Here is a 19,232-nt window from a genome sequence, read left to right on the forward strand (position 1 = left end):
CGCCCCTCCCCCCCTTTTAAAAACGCCGCCTGTCCCTTTAAATTTAGGCCACGCCCCCCCCTTTCCGCGCACGCGCAGCGCGAGCCGCAGGCCACGCCCCCCCCGCGCCTGCGCGCGGCCCTCGGCGCCGGCCACGCCCCCTCCCCTCGGCCGGGGAGCGCCAAAAGGGCCCGGAGCCCCCCGGGAGCCCCTCAGGGGATCGGGAACCTCCGGGAACCTTCGGGAGCCTCCGGGACCCTCCGGGAACCCCTCAGGGGATCCGGGACCCTCCGGGAACCTTCGGGAACCTCCGGGAACCTCCGGGAACCCCTCAGGGGATCGGGGACCTCCGGGAACCTTCGGGACCCTCCCGGACCCTCCGGGACCCTCCGGGAACCCCTCAGGAGGTCCGGGAACCTCCGGGAACCTCTCAAGGGATCCGGGACCCCCCAGGAACCTCCAGGAACCTCCGGGAACCCCTCAAGAGATCCGGCACCCCCCGGGAACCCCTCAGGGGCTGCGAAGACCCCCGCGACACCCCCGGGACCCTCCAGGAACCCCTCAGGGGCTTCGGGACCCCCGGGACCCTCCAGGAACCCCTCAGGGGCTCAGGGACCCCCGCGACACCCCCGGAAACCCCTCAGGGGCTCGGGGACCCCCGGGAGCCTCCGGGAACCCTTCAGGAACCTCCGGGAGGCTCCTGAAACCCCTCAGGAGCTCGAGGACCCCCGCGACACCCCCGGGACCCTCCGGGACCCCCTCAGAGGCTCCGGGACCGTCCCGAGACCGTCCCGGCCGCCGCCATGTCAGACTCGGGGCAGAGCCCCGCCCCCGCCGCGCGGCGGCGCTGCTGGAACCGCGAGAAGGAACCGGAAGGAGGCGGCGGAGAGCGAAGGGTGGGCGGGGCTTGGGGATGGGCGTGGCGCCGGAATGACTGACAGCTGCGCGAGGGGTGGGGCGTGGCCTCGGGATGATTGACAGCAAACCCGCACGTGGGGATGGGTGGGGCGGGGCGGGGGGGCGTGGCTTTCTGATGGGTGGGGCGGGACGGGGCGTGTCCGGAGCGGAGTGGGCGTGGCCTGGGGTGCTGTAATGAGGCGCGCGAGGGGCGTGGCCTGAGGGGTGGGCGTGTCCCCGCAGGAGGTGGGCGAGGAGCCGGCGGGGACCCTGCAGAAGACCCCGATCATCCTGGCCAAGCCCCCGGCTGAGCGGGTGAGCCTGGGGGGGGCGTGGCCATCCCCAAAAGGGGCGTGGCCATCCCCAAAAGGGGCGTGTGCCCTTCCCACGTGGTGTAGCCACACCCTCTGACGTCACTTTCCATTTTTTTGGCCACCAGCAGCAGCAGCAGCAAGCCCCGGCCGCTCCCAAGGCGGGGCCAGCGCAGGCCCCGCCCCCTCCCGCCCCGGCCCCGCCCATCGTGCTGATGAAGCCGAGGGAGGAGGGGCGGGGCGGGGGCGGGGCCTCGGCGGCCGCGGGGGAGGGGCCGAGCCAGGCCCCGCCCCTGGAGAGGGAGGGGCCCCGCCCCACTCAGCCTGTCTATCAACTGCACAGCCGCGGGCTGGCCCCGCCCGCCGCGCTCGACCGTGAGTGGGCGTGGTCAGGGCTGGGGGCGGGGCCAAAGGGGCGTGGTTGTGGCAGAGGGGGCGGGGCGAAAGGAGAGGGGTGGGTGGGCGTGGTCAGGGCTGGGGCGGGGCTAAAGGGGGCGTGGTTGTGACAGAGGGGCGGGGCTAAAAAGGAGTGGGCTGTGCCTGGGTGGGCGTGGTCAAGGTTGTGGGCGGGGTGTAAAGGGGAGCGGTTGGGGGCGTGGCCACCGAGGTGGGTGTGGTCGCTGTGGGCGTGGTCGAGGGGGGTTGGGCAGAGAAAGCGGGCATGGTTTTGGCGTTTTGGGCGTGGTCAGTGCGGTGGGCGTGGCTTAAAGGGGCGTGGTTTGGATGGAGGGGTGGGGCTTAAAGGAGGGGAGTGGGCGGGGGTTGGGGCGTGGCCACTGAGCTGGGCGTGGTCGAGGGGGCTGGGCAGGGAAAGTGGGCGTGGTTTTGTGTTGGGGACGTGGCTTAAAGGGGCGTGGTTTTGTGTTGGGGCGTGGCTTAAAGGGGCGTGGTTTTGTGTTGGGGCGTGGCTTAAAGGGGCGTGGCTGTTGTGGAGGGGCGGGGCTAAAGGAGGGAAGTGGGCGGATTTTAGGGCGTGGTCACCGAGCTGGGCGTGGTTGCTGTGGGCGTGGTCGTGTTGGTTGGACACGGGAAGTGGGCGTGGTTTCGGCGCTAGGGGCGGGGCTAAAGGAGGGGAATTGGTGGGTTTGGGGGGTGTGGCCACCGAGCTGGGCGTGGTCACTGTGGGTGTGGTCAATGTGGGCGTGGGCTGGGCTGTGGGCGGGGCTAATGGGTGATACAATGGGGGCGTGGCCAAAGGGGGCGTGTCCCCCACGTGGCCCCGCCCCCTCCTCAGCCGCCCAGGCCCAGGCGCGGCTGGCGGCGCCCGAGAAGATGAAAACCAGTATCAAACTGGTGGACGAGCAGATGAACTGGTGCGACAGCGCCCTGGAGGTGGGGGAGGGGACTGGGGGGGTGGGGGCGGAGGGGTCCCCAGAGGCCTCCCAGTGACTCCCAGTGCTCCCAGTTCCTGCTGGAGCAGACGGACGTGCTGGTGGTGGGCGCGCTGGGCCTGCAGGGCACCGGCAAATCCACGGTGCTGTCGCTGCTGGCCGGGAACCAGCCCGAGGAGGACCCGCGGTACTGGGGGGCACTGGGAGGGACTGGGAGGGGATTGGGGGGCACTGGGAGGGGATTGGGGGACACTGGGAGGGACTGGGAGGGGATTGGGGGGCACTGGGAGGGACTGGGAGGGGATTGGGGGACACTGGGAGGGGATTGGGAGGGACTGGGAGGGGATTGGGAGGGACTGGGAAGGAACTGGGAGGGGTATGGGAGGGACTGGGAGGGGATTGGGAGGGACTGGGAGGGCACTGAGAGGGGCTGGAGGGGACTGGGATGGACTGGGAGGGGTTTGAAGGGAAGTGGGAGGTACTGGGACATACTGGGAGGGGTCTGGGCTGTACTGGGAGGGGTCTGGGTTGTACTGGGTTATACTGGGTTATACTGGGCTGCACTGGGGAGGGGTCTGGGAGGTACTGGGTTGTACTGGGAGGGGTCTGGGTTGTACTGGGTTATACTGGGCTGTACTGGGAGGGGTCTGGGCTGTACTGGGAGGGGTCTGGGAGGTACTGGGTTGCACTGGGTTATACTGGGAGGGGTCTGGGAGGTACTGGGTTATACTGGGTTGCACTGGGTTGTACTGGGAGGGGTCTGGGAGGTACTGGGTTTTACTGGGTTATACTGGGGAGGCGTCTGGGCTGTACTGGGCTATACTGGGTTATACTGGGCTGTACTAGGAGGGGTCTGGGAGGGGTCTGGGATGTACTGGGCTGTACTGGGCTGCACTGGGGAGGGGTCTGGGCTGTACTGGGTTATACTGGGCTGTACTGGGAGGGATCTGGGCTGTACTGGGCTATACTGGGCTGTACTGGGCTATACTGGGAGGGGTCTGGGAGGGGTCTGGGATGTACTGGGCTATACTGGGTTATACTGGGCTGTACTGGGAGGGGTCTGGGATGTACTGGGTTGTACTGGGCTGCACTGGGGAGGGGTCTGGGCTGTACTGGGTTATACTGGGCTGTACTGGGCTATACTGGGAGGGGTCTGGGCTATACTGGGGAGGGGTCTGGGCTATATTGGGCTGTACTGGGTTATACCGGGGAGGGGTCTGGGCTGTACTGGGTTATACTGGTTTATACTGGGGAGGGGTCTGGGCTATACTGGGCTGTACTGGGTTATACTGGGTTATACTGGGGATGGGTCTGGGCTATACTGGGCTGTACTGGGTTATACTGGGGAGGGGTCTGGGCTGTACTGGGTTATACTGGTTTATACTGGGGATGGGTCTGGGCTATACTGGGCTGTACTGGGTTATACTGGGGAGGGGTCTGGGCTGTACCGGGTTATACTGGTTTATACTGGGGAGGGGTCTGGGCTATACTGGGCTGTACTGGGTTATACTGGGTTATACTGGGGATGGGTCTGGGCTATACTGGGCTATACTGGGCTGTACTGGGTTATACTGGGGGGGTCCCTGAGCGCCCCTCCCCCCCCCAGCTCGTTCGTGTTCCGGCCGCAGCCGCCGGAGCTGCGGGAACGGGGCGGGGCCCAGACCGGCGGCATCGACCTGTTCGTCACGCAGGAGCGCGTGCTCTTCCTGGACACGCAGGTCATTAGCGCTAATTAACCGGCCCTGCTGATTAACCGGCCCCGCCTGGCCCCCACCGCCGCTAATTAGCGCTAACGAGGGGAAAAAAAAAAAACCCCAGTGCCCGAAGGGGTTAATGGGGCTTCATTCGTAACTAGCGGGCAATTAGCCCGGGGTAGTGCTTAATTAACTGCTTGCTGCTAATTAGCTGCTGATTACCCCAGAATTGTCACTGATGGCCCTGTAATTATCGCGAGGATTAGCGCTGGTTGTGCCCCGTGATTGCCTGTAATTAACCGTAGTTACCCCAAAAAGCCACCTAATTACCGGGGCGTTAGCAGTAATTATGTCACCATTCAACCTGATTGCCGCTAATTGGCCCTAATTATCCTTTAATTGATGGTAATTAACCGATATTCAGCACTAATCACCCCGTAATTGCCCCCAATTACCGTAATTACCCCCTTTACCGTAATTATCCCCTTTACCGTAATTACCACAATTACCGTAATTACCCCGTTACCGTAATTACCCCAACTACCGTAATTACCCCAATTGCCGTAATTACCCCAAGTACCGTAATTACTCCCTTTATCGTGATTACCCACAATTACCGTAATTATCCCCTTTACCGTATTTACTCTCTTTACCATAATTGTGACAATTACCATAATTAACCACAATTACCGTATTTACCCCAATTACCGTAATTACCCCATTTACCGTAATTACACACAATTACCCCAATTGCCCTCTTTACCGTAATTACCCCAATTACTGTAACTCCCCAATTACCGTAATTACTCCTTTACCGTAATTACCCCAACTACCGTATTTACCCCGTTTACCATAATTACCCACAGTTACCGTAATTATCCTCTTTACCGTAATTACCCCAATTACCATAATTACTCCAATTACCGTAATTATCTCCTTACCATATTCAGCCCCGTTACCGTAATTACCCCAACTACCGTATTTACCCCTTTTGCCGTAATTACCCCAATTACCGTAATTACCCCCTTTACCGTAATCACCCACAATTACCATCACTAATCAACTCCCCCTTTCCCCGCCCCCTCATTAGCATACCGGGGGTGGGCGTGGCATCCCATTGACCACACCCTCTTTGGCTCCACCCCCCCAGCCCATCCTTAGCCCCGCCCACCTGGATCACCTGATCAACAACGACCGGAAGCTGCCGCCGGAATTCGCGCTGCCCCATGCCTACGTGGAGACGCAGGTGAGGGCGGGGTCGGGAGGCGGGGTGGATATGCTAATGAGGCGTTAATTATGCTAATGGCGCTAACGGACGGGCCGGCAGTCGCTGCAGATCGCCGCCTTCCTGTTCACCGTGTGCCACGTGGTGCTGCTGGTGCAGGATTGGTTCACGGACCTGGGGCTCTACAGGTGGGGCTGACCCCGAAGTGACCCCAAAACTGACCCCTAAGTGACCCCGAACTGACCCCTAAGTGACCCCGAACTGACCCCTAAATGACCCCAAAACTGACCTCAAAACTGATCCCTAAGTGACCCCAAACTGACCCCTAACTGATCCCAAACTGACCCCTAAGTGACCAAAAACTGACCTCAAACTGACCCCTAAGTGACCCCTAAGTGACCCCGAACTTACCCCTAAGTGACCAAAACCTGACCCCTAAATGACCCCAAAACTGACCTCAAACTGACCCCTAAGTGACCCCAAACTGACCCCTAAGTGACCCCGAAACTGATCCCTAAATGACCCCAAAACTGACCCAAGTGACCAAAAACTGACCCCTAAGTGACCCCGAACTGATCCCAAACTGACCCCTAAGTGACCAAGAACTGACCGCTGACCCATAACTGCCCCATAACTGCCCCAAACTGCCCCAAACTGCCCCAAACAGCCCCAAACTGCCCCATAACTGCCCCATAACTGCCCCAAACTGCCCCAAACTGCCCCATAACTGCCCCAAACAGCCCCAAACTGCCCCATAACTGCCCCATAACTGCCCCATAGCTGCCCCAAACTGCCCCATAGCTGCCCCATAACTGCCCCATAACTGCCCCATAACTGCCCCAAACTGCCCCAAACTGCCCCATAGCTGCCCCATAGCTGCCCCCCGGCTGCCCCCCAGCCTCTGCCCCCCAGGTTCCTGCAGACGGCCGAGATGGTGAAGCCGCCGACGCCGTCCCCGAGCCACGACTCGAGCGGGGCCGGCGCCGAGGAGCCCTCGGAGTATTACCCACACCTGGGTGAGCCCCACACGTCTGCCCTATAGATCTGCTCTATAGATCCTGCCCCACAGAGCCCTGCCCCACAGAGCCCTGCCCTATAGATCTGCCCCATAGAGCCCTGCCCCATAGAGCCCTGCCCTATAGATCCTGCCCCATAGAGCCCTGCCCCATAGATCCCTGCCCCATAGATCTGCCCTATAGACCCTGCCCCATAGAGCCCTGCCCCACAGATCTGCCCTATAGAGCCCTGCCCCATAGATCTGCCCTATAGATCCTGCCCCACAGAGCCCTGCCCCATAGACCCTGCCCTATAGATCTGCCCCACAGATCCTGCCCCATAGATCCCTGCCCTATAGATCCTGCCCCATAGAGCCCTGCCCCACAGAGCCCTGCCCCACAGAGCCCTGCCCTATAGATCTGCCCCATAGAGCCCTGCCCCACAGATCTGCCCCATAGCGCCCTGCCCCACAGAGCCCTGCCCTATAGATCTGCCCTATAGATCCTGCCCCATAGAGCCCTGCCCTATAGATCCTGCCCCACAGAGCCCTGCCCTATAGATCTGCCCTATAGATCCTGCCCCATAGATCCCTGCCCTATAGATCCTGCCCCATAGAGCCCTGCCCCACAGAGCCCTGCCCCACAGAGCCCTGCCCTATAGATCTGCCCCATAGAGCCCTGCCCCACAGATCTGCCCCATAGCGCCCTGCCCCACAGAGCCCTGCCCTATAGATCTGCCCTATAGATCCTGCCCCATAGAGCCCTGCCCCATAGAGCCCTGCCCCACAGAGCCCTGCCCTATAGATCTGCCCCATAGAGCCCTGCCCCATAGAGCCCTGCCCCACAGAGCCCTGCCCTATAGATCTGCCCCATAGACCCTGCCCCACAGATCTGCCCCACAGAGCCCTGCCCCATAGATCCTGCCCCATAGATCTGCCCCCCACAGATCTGCCCCATAGAGCCCTGCCCTATAGATCTGCCCTATAGATCCTGCCCCATAGAGCCCTGCCCCATAGAGCCCTGCCCCCCACAGATCTGCCCCATAGACCCTGCCCTATAGATCTGCCCCATAGAGCCCTGCCCCATAGAGCCCTGCCCCATAGAGCCCTGCCCTATAGAGCCCTGCCCTATAGATCTGCCCTATAGATCCTGCCCCATAGATCTGCCCCATAGATCCTGCCCCATAGATCCCTTCCCCATAGATCCTGCCCTATAGATCTGCCCTATAGATCTGCCCCCCACAGATCTGCCCCATAGAGCCCTGCCCTATAGATCTGCCCTATAGATCCTGCCCCACAGAGCCCTGCCCTATAGATTTGCCCCACAGATTCTGCCCTATAGATTCTGCCTTACAGATTCTGCCCCATAGATCACTGCCCCATAGATCTGTGACCCACAGATCCTGCCCCATAGACCCTGCCCCATAGATCCCTGCCCCATAGAGCCCTGCCCCATAGAGCCTGCCCTATAGATTCTGCCCCACAGACCTCCCCAGCTGCCCCCCGGGTGCCCCCCAGCCCCACGGTGCCCCCCAGGTGCCCCCCAGGTGCTCCCCAGGTGCCCCCCAGCCCCACGGTGCCCCCCAGGTGCCCCCCAGCCCCACGGTGACCCCCGCGTGCCCCCCCAGTGTTCGTGCAGACCCGGGCCCCCCCCGAGTGCTTCTCCCCACGGCGCCTGGGGCAGATGCAGCGAGTGCTGGGCCGGCTCATGGCGCACTCCCGCCTCAAGTACCGGGGTACGGCCGGGGATTGGGGGGTCCTGGAGGGGATTTGGGGGGTCCCTGAGGAGTTTTGGGGGTCCTGAGGGGAATTTGGGGGTCCCGGAGGGGTTTTGGGGGGAGCTGGAGGGGATTTGGGGGGGCCCTGAGGAGTTTTGGGGGTCCTGAGGGGGATTTGGGGGGTCCTGAGGGGATTTGGGGGGAGCTGAAGGGGATTGGGGAGGAGCTGGAGGGGGTTTGGGGGTCCTGAGGGGGATTTGGGGGGGCCCTGAGGGGTTTTGGGGGTCCTGAGGGGAACTTGGGGGTCCCGGAGGGGTTTTGGGGGGAGCTGGAGGGGATTTGGGGGGGCCCTGAGGAGTTTTGGGGGTCCTGAGGGGGATTTGGGGGGGCCCTGAGGGGTTTTGGGGGTCCTGAGGGGGATTTGAGGGGGCCCTGAGGGGTTTTGGGGGGGTCCTGAGGGGAATTTGGGGGGGTCCTGAGGGGAATTTGGGGGGTCCTGGAGGGGATTTGGGGGGGCCCTGAGGAGTTTTGGGGGTCCTGAAGGGGATTGGGGGGAGCTGGAGGGGGTTTGGGGGTCCTGAGGGGGATTTGAGGGGGCCCTGAGGGGTTTTGGGGGTCCTGAGGGGAATTTGGGGGGGTCCTGAGGGGTTTTGGGGGGTCCTGGAGGGGATTTGGGGGGTCCCTGAGGAGTTTTGGGGGTCCTGAGGGGGATTTGGGGGGGTCCTGAGGGGAATTTGGGGGGTCCTGGAGGGGATTTGGGGGGGCCCTGAGGAGTTTTGGGGGTCCTGAAGGGGATTGGGGGGAGCTGGAGGGGGTTTTGGGGGTCCTGAGGGGAATTTGGGGGGGTCCTGAGGGGTTTTGGGGGTCCTGAGGGGGATTTGGGGGGGCCCTGAGGAGTTTTGGGGGTCCTGAGGGGGATTTGAGGGGGCCCTGAGGAGTTTTGGGGGTCCTGAGGGGGATTTGAGGGGGCCCTGAGGGGTTTTGGGGGGGTCCTGAGGGGAATTTGGGGGGGTACTGAGGGGAATTTGGGGGGGTCCTGAGGGGAATTTGGGGGGTCCTGGAGGGGATTTGGGGGGGCCCTGAGGAGTTTTGGGGGTCCTGAAGGGGATTGGGGGGAGCTGGAGGGGGTTTGGGGGTCCTGAGGGGGATTTGGGGGGGCCCTGAGGGGTTTTGGGGGGAGTCGGAGGGTCCTGGATGGGTTGGGGGGGGATTTTGGGGGTCCCAAATTAATATGGGGGGTCCCAGATGATTTTTGGGGGTCCCATATGCATTTCAAGGCACCCAGACGAATCTGGGGAGGATTTTGGGGCTCCCCGGTGAATTTTGGGGGGGGTTTGGGGCTCCCCAGTGAATTTTGGGGGGGGTTTTGGGGCTCCCCAGTGAATTTTGGGGGGGTTTTGGGGCTCCCAGGTGAATTTTGGGGCTCCCCGGTGAATTTTGGGGTGAATTTGGGGGTCCCCAGTGACTTTTGGGGCTCTCCGGTGAATTTGGGGGTTCCCAGGTGAATTTGGGGGGGGGATTTTGGGGGTCTCCGGTGAATTTTGGGGCTCCCAGGTGAATTTGGGGGGATATTTTGGGGCTCCCAGGTGAATTTTGGGGGGATTTTGTGGCTCTCCGGTGAATTTTGGGGGGATTTTGGGGTTCCCAGATGAATTTTGGGGGGGATTTTGGGGCTCCCAGGTGAATTTTGGGGCTCCCAGATGAATTTTGGGGCTCCCCGGTGAATTTTGGGGTGAATTTGGGGCTCCCCGATGAATTTTGGGGGGATTTTGGGGCTCCCCGGTGAATTTTGGGGTGAATTTGGGGGTTTTTAGGGTCGCTGTCCATGCGGGAGCTGCTCCCGGGGAATTCGGGGGTCCCCCCAGCCCCCCCCGAGGCCGAGGTCAATCTGTTCCTGCTGCCCCCCCTGGAGGACGAGGCCGATGACGCCCTGCCCCGGGCAGGTGAGGCACCAGTACGGACCAGTATAAACCAGTACGGACCAGTATAAACCACTATGGACCAGTATAAACCAGTATGGACCAGTATAAACCAGGGGACCCCCCCCCCAGCACCCTCTAAATTCCTTCCCAGTCCATCCCAGTCCCTCCCCGAGCCCCCATTAAAGGCCCCAACACCTTCCCAGTTCCCCCTAAACCCTCTCCCAGTATATCCCAGTCCCTCCCAGTATACCCCAGTCCCTCCCAGTACATCCCAGTCCCTCCCCGTCCCTCCAAATACCCCCCGATCCTCCCCAAACCGCCTCCCAGCCCCCCCCAAAACCCTTTCCCAGTAGCTCCCGCTCTCTCCCAGTCCCTCCCGAACGCCCTCCCAGTACATCCCAATGCTCCCAGTAACCCCCGTGCGTCCCCCCCAGGTGGGGGAGGGGCTCTGTTCCCGGCCCTGCCCCCATTCCGGGGTCGGGGGGGCATCGGGGGGCTCCTGGCCCGGCTCCGGGGGAGGGTCCTGGCGGCCGCACGCTCCCAGTTATCCCACAGCCTCCTGACCGAGCGCAACTGGTGAGACTGGGAGGGGGCCTGGGGGGCGCTGGGAGCAACTGGGAGGGGGTTTGGGGGCACTGGGAGGGGGTTTGGGGGCGCTGGGAGGAACTGGGAGGGGGTTTGGGGGCACTGGGAGGAACTGGGAGGGGGCCTGGGGGTACTGGGAGCAACTGGGAGGGGGTTTGGGGGCACTGGGAAGAACTGGGAGGGGGCCTGGGGGTACTGGGAGCAACTGGGAGGGGGTTTGGGGGCACTGGGAGGGGGTTTGGGGGCGCTGGGAGGAACTGGGAGGGAATTGGGGGCACTGGGAGTGACTGGGAGGGGTTTGGGGGTAACTGGGAAGAACTGGGAGGGGTTTGGGGGGCACTGGGAGCGACTGGGAGGGGGGGTTTGCAGGCACTGGGAGGAACTGGGAGAGGGTCTGGGGGCACTGGGAGGAACTGGGAGGGAATTGGGGGCACTGGGAGCGACTGGGAGGGGGTTGGGGGGTAACTGGGAAGAACTGGGAGGGAATTGGGGGCACTGGGAGGAACTGGGAGGGGTTTGGGGGGCACTGGGAGCGACTGGGAGGGGTTTGGGGGGCACTGGGAAGAACTGGGAGGGGGTTTGGGGGCACTGGGAGGAACTGGGAGGGGGCCTGGGGTAACTGGGAAGAACTGGGAGGGGTTTGGGGGGCACTGGGAGCAACTGGGAGGGGGGTTGGGAGGAACTGGGAGGGGGTTTGAGGGCACTGGGAGGAACTGGGAAGGGGTCTGGGGGCACTGGGAGGAACTGGGAGGGGATTTGGGTGCACTGGGAGGAATTGGGAGGGAGTTTGGGGGTAATGGGGACGAACTGGGAGGGGTTTGGGGGGCACTGGGAGCAACTGGGAGGGGGTTTGGGAGGAACTGGGAGCAACTGGGAGGAACTGGGAGGGGGTTTGGGGGTAACTGGGAGGACGTATCTGACCTGTACTCGTCCGTACTGGTTCCTACTGGTCCATACTGGTCGCAGGTTCCACTACGCTGCCCGGATCTGGGACGGGGTGAAGAAATCGTCCGCCCTGGCCGAGTACGGCCGGTTACTGGGCTGAACTGGGAGCACTGGGAAGAACCGGGGGGGGTGTCGCTGGACCAATAAACCCGCTGGAAACCCCTAAAGTGTCTTGTTTGGGGCTTAATTAGCGAGAAATGTTAATTAATCCCCCCCCCCAAAGGTTTAATTGTGCCCCGTCCTTCGCTCCCCCCCCCCCTTCCCCTCACGGCTTCGCGCGCTGCGAAAAGGGCGGGAAAACTCCTGGAGGACCGCGGGGCCACAGAGACGGGAGGACTCGGGGGGTAGAGCGGCGCTGTGCGCATGCGCGGAAGCACCGAACCCGCCCCGGAACCATAGAGTTGCGGGCGGTTGTTGGCAGAGCGCCTCCCGCGGGGGGGGGGGTGTGGGTTCTGAGGCGGCTTCCGGTCGATGGCGGCGGCCTCAGCGATGCCGGAGCTCCCGTTAACGCGCGTCGTGTCCGTGACCAGCGCTGACCCGGTGGGTCCGGGCGGGCTCTGCGGTGCTTCGGGGGAGCTCCGGAGATGCCCGTGCTGAAGCCTTGCCGTGTCTCTGCAGCGTCACCCGGCCGAGAACCTGCTGCGGCCGGACGACGGCGGGCGCTGGCGGGGGGCGGCGGCCGGCGAGAAGCAGCTCAGCGTCGTGCTGGAGGTGGGGAGGGGATGGGGGGGGGGGGGGCACTGGGAGGCACTGGGAGGGACTCCTTGAGGGGTTTAAGCGGTCCCTGAGGGAGACTTCGAGGGGAGTTCGGGGGTCCCCTCTCAATTTTGGGGCCGCGGGGAAGGAGCACTTGGGGGGTCTGCTGTGAGGGCTTGGGGGGGGGGGGGGGGCGTGGGCGTCTGAACCCCGCTGAGGGAGGAGCAAAGGATTTGGGAGGGGGCTCTGACCCTTCCCCCCGTGCTTTTTTGGGGAGGGTCTCGCAGCTGGGGGGGTCCCGGCCCATCCACTCGCTGCACATCGGCAACGACGGCGCCGCTTTCGTGGAGGTGCTGGTGGGCTCCTCGGCCGGGGGCGACTTCCAGGTGAGCCCTGGCCCTGTCCCCTGCGAGCCACGAGCGTGGCCCGGGGCCAGCGAGGCTCACACGGGGCTCTCGCAGGTGCTGCTGCCCAGCGCGGCGCTGATGTCGCCCAGCGAGAGCCGCGCCGGGGCCGAACCGCGCCGGGTGCGGCTCTTCGGGCCCGATTCGCTGGTCAAGGGTCCGGCACAGGGCACCTGGGACCGGCTGCGTGTGGTGCTGAGCCAGCCCTACTGCCAGGTGAGGGGGTGAGGGGGGTGAGGGGGAGCCCGAAGTACACCTGGGGGGCCTCAAAACACACCTGGGGAGCCTCAAAATACACCTGGGGAGCCTCAAAATACACCTGGGGGGCCTCAAAATACACCTGGGGGGCCTGAAGTACACCTGGGGGGCCTCGAGATACACCTGGGGGGCCTCAAAATACACCTGGGGGGCCTCAAAATACATCTGGGGGGCCTCAAAATACACCTGGGGGGCCTGAAGTACACCTGGGGGGCCTCGAGATACACCTGGGGGGCTCTGAAATACACCTGAGAGACCTCAAAATGCACCTGGGGGGCTTCAAAATACATCTGGGGGGCCTCGAAATACACTTGGGAGACCTCAAAACACACCTGGGGGGCCTCAAAACACACCTGGGGGACCCTGAAACACACCTGGGGGACCCTGAAACACACCTGGGGGACACCAAAATGCACCTGGAGGACCTCAGAACACACCTGGGAACCCTGAAATGCATCTGGGGGACACTGAAACACACCTGGTGATCCCAAACCACACCTGGTGACCCCAAACCACACCTGGTGACCCCCCAGAGCCGCCCCTTCGGCCTCTCGTTCATCCGGGTGTTCGCGGCCCCTGAGGAGGACGAGGCCCCGCCCGAGGCGCCGGTGAGTGACCCCTGCAGTGACCCTGCAGTGACCCCACTGTGACCCCTGCAGTGACCCCATTGTGACCCTGCAGTGACCCCTCTGTGACCCATCTGTGACCCTGCAGTGACCCCTGTAGTGATCCCTCTGTGACCCTGTAGTGACCACCCCATGACCCCCACAGTGACCCTGCAGTGACCACACCAGTGACCCCCAAAGTGACCCCCAGTGACCACACCAGTGGCCTCTTACTGACCCCTCTGTGACCCTGCAGTGACCACCCCCTGACCCCCACAGTGACCCCACAGTGACCATCCTGTGACCCCTGCAGTGATCCTGCAGTGGCCACCCTGTGACCCCTGCAGTGACCCCACAGTGACCACCCCATGACCCCCGCAGTGACCCCGCAGTGACCACCCCATGACCCCTGCAGTGACCACCACACTGACCGCACAGTGGCCACCCCATGACCCCTGCAGTGACCACCACACTGACCGCACAGTGGCCACCCTATGGCCCCTGCAGTGACTCCACAGTGACCCCACACTGACCCCTGACTGCCCACCCTGTGACCCCACACTGACCCCTGCAGTGACCCCACAGTGGCCCCACACTGACCCCTCACTGCCCACCCCATGACCCCACACTGACCCCTGACTGCCCACCCCATGACCCCACACTGACCCCTGCAGTGACCCCACAGTGGCCCCACACTGACCCCTCAGCGTCCACCCCGTGACCCCACACTGGCCCCTGCAGTGACCCCACAGTGACTCCTCTGTGACCCCACACTGACCCCTCACTGCCCACCCCAGCAGCTCCTCCTTGTCCCCTCTGCCCCCCCCCCCCAAATTCCCCCTTACCCCCCCCCCCACTGACCCCAAAACCCCCCAGTGACCCCAACCCCCCAAATTCCACCCCCAAACCCCCCAAAATTCCCCATTTCCCCCCAAATCCCCCCCAGGTCCGGCGCTTGGGCCCCTTCACGCTGCGGGAGGAGGGGGGCAGCCCCCGCCGCCCCCCCGGGGCCCTCTTCTACCAGCGGCCCCCCTCCCCCAGCCCAGGTAAGACCACCCCCAGCCCCTCCCCCACCCTGCCCGGACCCCCCCTCACGGCCTCCCCTCCCCCACCCGCAGCCCCCCCTCAGGACCCCCCCGGCCCCAGTTACGCCGTGGCCGCTCTCCAGGCCAGCGCGGGCTCCGCCCCCAAGGTAAGGGGGGCACCCGGGGACCCCCAAAATCACACCTGGGGACCCCCTAAATCACACCTGGGACCCCAAAATCACACCTGGGGACCCCAAAATCACACCTGGGACCCCAAAAACACACCTGGGACCCCTAAATCACACCTGGGGATCCCAAAACCACACCTGGGACCCCAAATCACACCCAGGGACCCCCAAAACCCACCTGGGGCCCCTAAACCACACCTGGGATCCCAAATCACACCTGGGACCCCAAAATCACACCTGGGGATCCCAAAATCACACCTGGGGATCCCAAAATCACACCTGGGACCCCAAATCACACCTGGGACCCCCAAACCCCACCTGGGATCCCCAAACCCCACCTGGGACCCCCAAACCCCACCTGGGACCCCTAAACCCCATCCTGGGACCCCCAAACCCCACCTGGGACCCCCAAACCCCACCTGGGACCCCTAAACCCCACCTGGGGACCCCCAAACTGCACCTGGGACCCCCAAAACTCCACCCAGGGACCCCCAAACCCCACTTGGGACCCCCAAACCCCTGCCGATCCCCTAAAACTCCCCTGCACCCCTCCCTAAACCCTTTTTGGGGTCCCCCAAACCCCCTTCCCTAACTCCCCTCCCCCGCAATTTCTTCCCCCCCCCCGCAGCCCCCCAAGCGCCGCCTCCCCGCCCCCACCTCCAAAACCAACGGCACCCCCCCCAAAAAACCCAAACCCGCCAAGACCCCCACCCCCACCACGGCCTCGGGGACCACCCCCCCGAGCCCCCCCAAGCCCCCCCGGCCTGGCGGGACCCCCAAAAAGGCCGTGCTGGGGGGGGTGGTGCTGGTGCTGAGCGGCTTCGAGAACCCCCTGAGGAGCCAACTGCGGGCGGCCGCCCTGGGGCTGGGGGCCGGCTACCGGCCCGACTGGACCTCGGACAGCACCCACCTGGTGTAGGTGACCCCCGTGGCCACGCCCTCCCCCCCCCCACCCCCCTGCCAGGCCACGCCCACTCCAACCACGCCCCTTTTCCCGCAGGTGCGCCTTCCCCAGGACGCCGAAGGCGGCGCGGGCCCGGCAGCTCGGGGGGCTCGTGGTGGGCCCCGCCTGGATCTGGGATTGCCAAAGGAGCGGGCGGAGACTCCCCTGCGGCCCGTGAGACACGGCCGGATAGGGCCACGCCCCCCTGGGACACGCCCTGATAGGCCACGCCCACAGAGGACATGCCCTGATAGGACACGCCCACAAGGGGCGTGCCCTGATAGGACACACCCACAGGGACATGCCCACATAGGCCATGCCCACATAGGCCACACCCACATAGGACACGCCCACATAGGACACGCCCACATAGGACACGCCCTGATAGGACATGCCCTGATAGGCCACGCCCCCAGAGGACACGCCCTGATGGGACACGCCCTGATAGGCCACACCCACATAGGGACACGCCCTGATAGGCCACACCCACATAGGACACGCCCACATAGGACACACCCTGATGGGACACGCCCACAAGGGGCATGCCCTGATAGGACACACCCACAGGGACATGCCCTGATAGGCCACGCCCTGATAGGCCATGCCCACATAGGCCACGCCCACATAGGACACGCCCTGATAGGACATGCCCTGATAGGACACGCCCCCCAGGACACGCCCTGATGGGCCACGCCCTCATAGGACACGCCCTGATAGGACATGCCCTGATAGGGCACACGCTCTGATAGGACACGCCCACTTAGGACATGCCCTGATAGGCCACGCCCCCAGGACACGCCCTGATAGACAATATCCACAAGGGACACGCCCTGATAGGCCACGCCCTGATAGGACACGCCCACATAGGACACACCCTGATAGGCCACGCCCACATAGGACATGCACTGATGGGACACGCCCACAAGGGACATGCCCTGATAGGACACGCCCCCTGGGACACACCGTGATGGGCCACGCCCACAGGGACCCACCCTGATAGGCCACGCCCCCAAGGAACATGCCCTGATAGGACACGCCCACAGTGGACATGCCCTGATAGGACACGCCCCCCAGGTCACACCTTGATAGGCCACACCCCCCTGGGACACACCCTGATAGGCCACACCCCCTGGGGCACACCCTGATAGGCCACGCCCCCCGGGACACACCCCAATAGGCCACGCCCACCTGGCCACGCCTCCTCAGACACGGCCCCCCAGACACGCCCTGATAGGATATGTCCAGATAAGCCACGCCCACAAGGGACACACCCAGATAAGCCACACCTACAATGGACACACCCAGATAAGCCACGCCCATAGGGGGACACACCCAGATAAGCCACACCCATAGGGGGACACACCCAGATAAGCCACGCCCACAACTGACACCCCCATTCTGGGTGGGTCTGTGGGAGACCCCACCCCCAAAGTGGGCGTGGCCCCACCTCAGCCCCTCCCCCTCCCCCCCAGGTACCTCCTGGACGGCTCCGCCTCTTCCGGCAGCGATGGGGAGGGGCCTGAGGACGCCCCGCCCCCTCCCCGCCCCTCCCCCAAGGCGGCCAAAGGGGCGGGGCCTCCTCCCCTGGCCACACCCCCCACCCCCCTGACCACTCCCCCGGCGGCCCCAGCCACGCCCCCCGAGTCAGGTGACAGCGAGGACCAATCAGAGGAGTGAGTTTGGGGGAAAGGGGGGGGGAGGGGTGGGGCCGGGGGTGGCCCCGCCCTCCCCCCTCTGACCCCTCCCCCACCCCAGGGACGACCCCTACGGCGGCTCCACCGAGGAGAACAGCGAGGAGGGGGAGGGGGAGGGGGAGCCCATCCCCCCCCTGCCCGGTGCGTGCCCCTCCCCCCGCCCCTCCCCCACCTCCCCTCCCCTTTTCTCACCCCTCCCCCACCCCCCTCTTTTCTCTCGCCCCTCCCCCCCCCCAGATTTTTTTGAGGACAAAACGTTCTTTTTGCACGGCGACTTCCCGGCGGGGGAGGGGCGGCGGCTGCTGCGCTTCGTCGTGGCCTTCGGAGGGTCAGACTGGGAGCACTGGGAGGGACTGGGAGGGGAATGGGAGGGGCTGGGAGGGACTGGGAGAAACTGGGAGGGGAATGGGAGGGACTGGGAGGGGACTGCGAGAAACTGGGAGGGGAATGGGAGGGACTGGGAGGGGAATGGGAGGGTGCTGGGAGGGACTGGGAGGGGACTGGGAGAAACTGGGAGGGGACTGGGAGGGACTGGGAGGAGGTCCGGGGACTGGGCTATGCTGGCGGCTCAGACTGGTTGTACTGGTTCAGAGTGGGAGGTTGGGCTGGGAGGTACTGGGGCGTACTGGGAGGCTGTACTGTGGTGTGATGGGAGGTTGTACTGGGGCGTACTGGTTCATACTGGTCTGTATTGGTCCGTACTGGTCCATACTGCTCCATACTGGTTCAGACTGGTCTGTACTGCTTTATACTGCTCTATACTGGTCTGTACTGGTGCATACTGGTCTGTATTGGTCCGTACTGGTCCATATTGGTCTGTATTGGTTTGTACTGGTCTGTACTGGTTCATACTGGTCTGTACTGGTTCGGACCGGTCTGTACTGCTCTGTACTGCTCCGTACTGGTCCATACTGGTTCGAACTGGTCTGTATTGCTCCATACTGCTCCATACTGGTCCATACTGGTCCGTACTGCTCCATATTGGTCCATACTGGTTCAGATTGGTCTGTACTGGTTTGGACTGGTCTATACTGGTTCGGACTGGTCTGTACTGCTCTATACTGCTCCATACTGGTACATACCGGTTCAGATTGGTCTGTACTGGTTCGGACCGGTCTGTACTGCTCTATACCAGTCCATACTGCCCCGTACTGGTCCATACTGGTCCGTACTGGTCCGTACTGGTCCGTACTGGTCCGTGCTGCTCCGCAGGACCGTGGCGCCCTACATGGATGACTCGGTGACGCACGTGGTGACGGCGCAGGACTGGGACCCCGCCTTCGACGAGGTGTGGGGGCGGGGCAGGGCGGGGCAGGGCGGGGCCGTGGCCCCTCCCCCCTTTAACCCCCAGGCCCCGCCCCCCAGGCCCTGGAGCTCCGCCCCTCGCTGACCTTCGTGCGCCCTGATTGGCTGCTGCGGTGCGGGGAGCAGCAGCGCCCCCTGCCGGCCCAGCCCTTCGCCGTCGTGCCCCGCGCGTGACGTCATCGTCGGCGCCGCCGTGACGTCATCGCCCCCCCCCTCCCCCGGCCCCCGTTCCGTGGTCAAATAAAGGAATTTTGGGTAGAAAACGAGGCGTGGTTTTTAATTGAAGAGGGCGTGGCTTTCTAGGGGTGGGTGGGCCCCACTTTGCGGCGTGTTGCCGCTTTAAGAGGTGAATATATTGGCATGTAAATTAGGCGCATGAATACGTAATGAACGCGTTTAAATGGGTAATGTGTGTGCAGTATATAACAAACTCCTTTAAAAAGACATAATAATATTTAAATAAAATTAATAATTTTGATAAATTAAAACATAATATTTAAATATATGCCATGA

General features: G+C 63.5%; 2 protein-coding genes across 7 annotated transcripts; both read left to right on the forward strand.

Moving 5' to 3' along the window:
• The first annotated feature begins 140 nt into the window (after positions 1–140).
• On the forward strand, positions 141–11,764 carry SMG9 (SMG9 nonsense mediated mRNA decay factor). Of its 3 annotated transcripts, none has more exons than XM_082299950.1 (13): positions 141–875; positions 1,120–1,191; positions 1,316–1,562; positions 2,422–2,519; positions 2,593–2,705; positions 4,125–4,236; positions 5,363–5,458; positions 5,540–5,625; positions 6,350–6,453; positions 8,060–8,167; positions 9,964–10,092; positions 10,506–10,647; positions 11,623–11,764. In XM_082299950.1, the coding sequence occupies exons 1-13, from the start codon at positions 783–785 to the stop codon at positions 11,699–11,701; spliced, it is 1,479 nt and encodes a 492-aa protein (XP_082156076.1). In that variant the 5' UTR covers positions 141–782; the 3' UTR covers positions 11,702–11,764. The 3 variants fall into 3 exon arrangements, with proteins under 3 accessions (XP_082156076.1, XP_082156078.1, XP_082156077.1); XM_082299952.1 differs by having other exon boundaries at positions 5,549–5,625; XM_082299951.1 differs by having other exon boundaries at positions 1,319–1,562.
• Positions 11,765–12,058: 294 nt separating this feature from the next.
• On the forward strand, positions 12,059–18,943 carry XRCC1 (X-ray repair cross complementing 1). 4 transcript variants are annotated; one of them, XM_082299940.1, is made up of 13 exons: positions 12,059–12,141; positions 12,220–12,312; positions 12,585–12,683; positions 12,759–12,917; positions 13,493–13,567; positions 14,511–14,756; positions 15,406–15,692; positions 15,778–15,894; positions 17,193–17,393; positions 17,476–17,555; positions 17,652–17,742; positions 18,627–18,702; positions 18,780–18,943. In XM_082299940.1, exons 1-13 carry the CDS (start codon positions 12,073–12,075, stop codon positions 18,891–18,893), a joined length of 1,707 nt encoding a protein of 568 aa, XP_082156066.1. In that variant the 5' UTR covers positions 12,059–12,072; the 3' UTR covers positions 18,894–18,943. The 4 variants fall into 4 exon arrangements, with proteins under 4 accessions (XP_082156066.1, XP_082156065.1, XP_082156064.1 ...); XM_082299939.1 differs by having other exon boundaries at positions 14,511–14,610; positions 14,683–14,756; positions 17,476–17,742; XM_082299938.1 differs by having other exon boundaries at positions 17,476–17,742.
• The last annotated feature ends 289 nt before the right edge of the window (positions 18,944–19,232 follow it).

The sequence above is a fragment of the Coloeus monedula genome, assembly GCF_965178545.1.
Source record: "Coloeus monedula genome assembly, chromosome: 35".
In the NCBI taxonomy this organism is placed as follows: domain Eukaryota; kingdom Metazoa; phylum Chordata; class Aves; order Passeriformes; family Corvidae; genus Coloeus; species Coloeus monedula.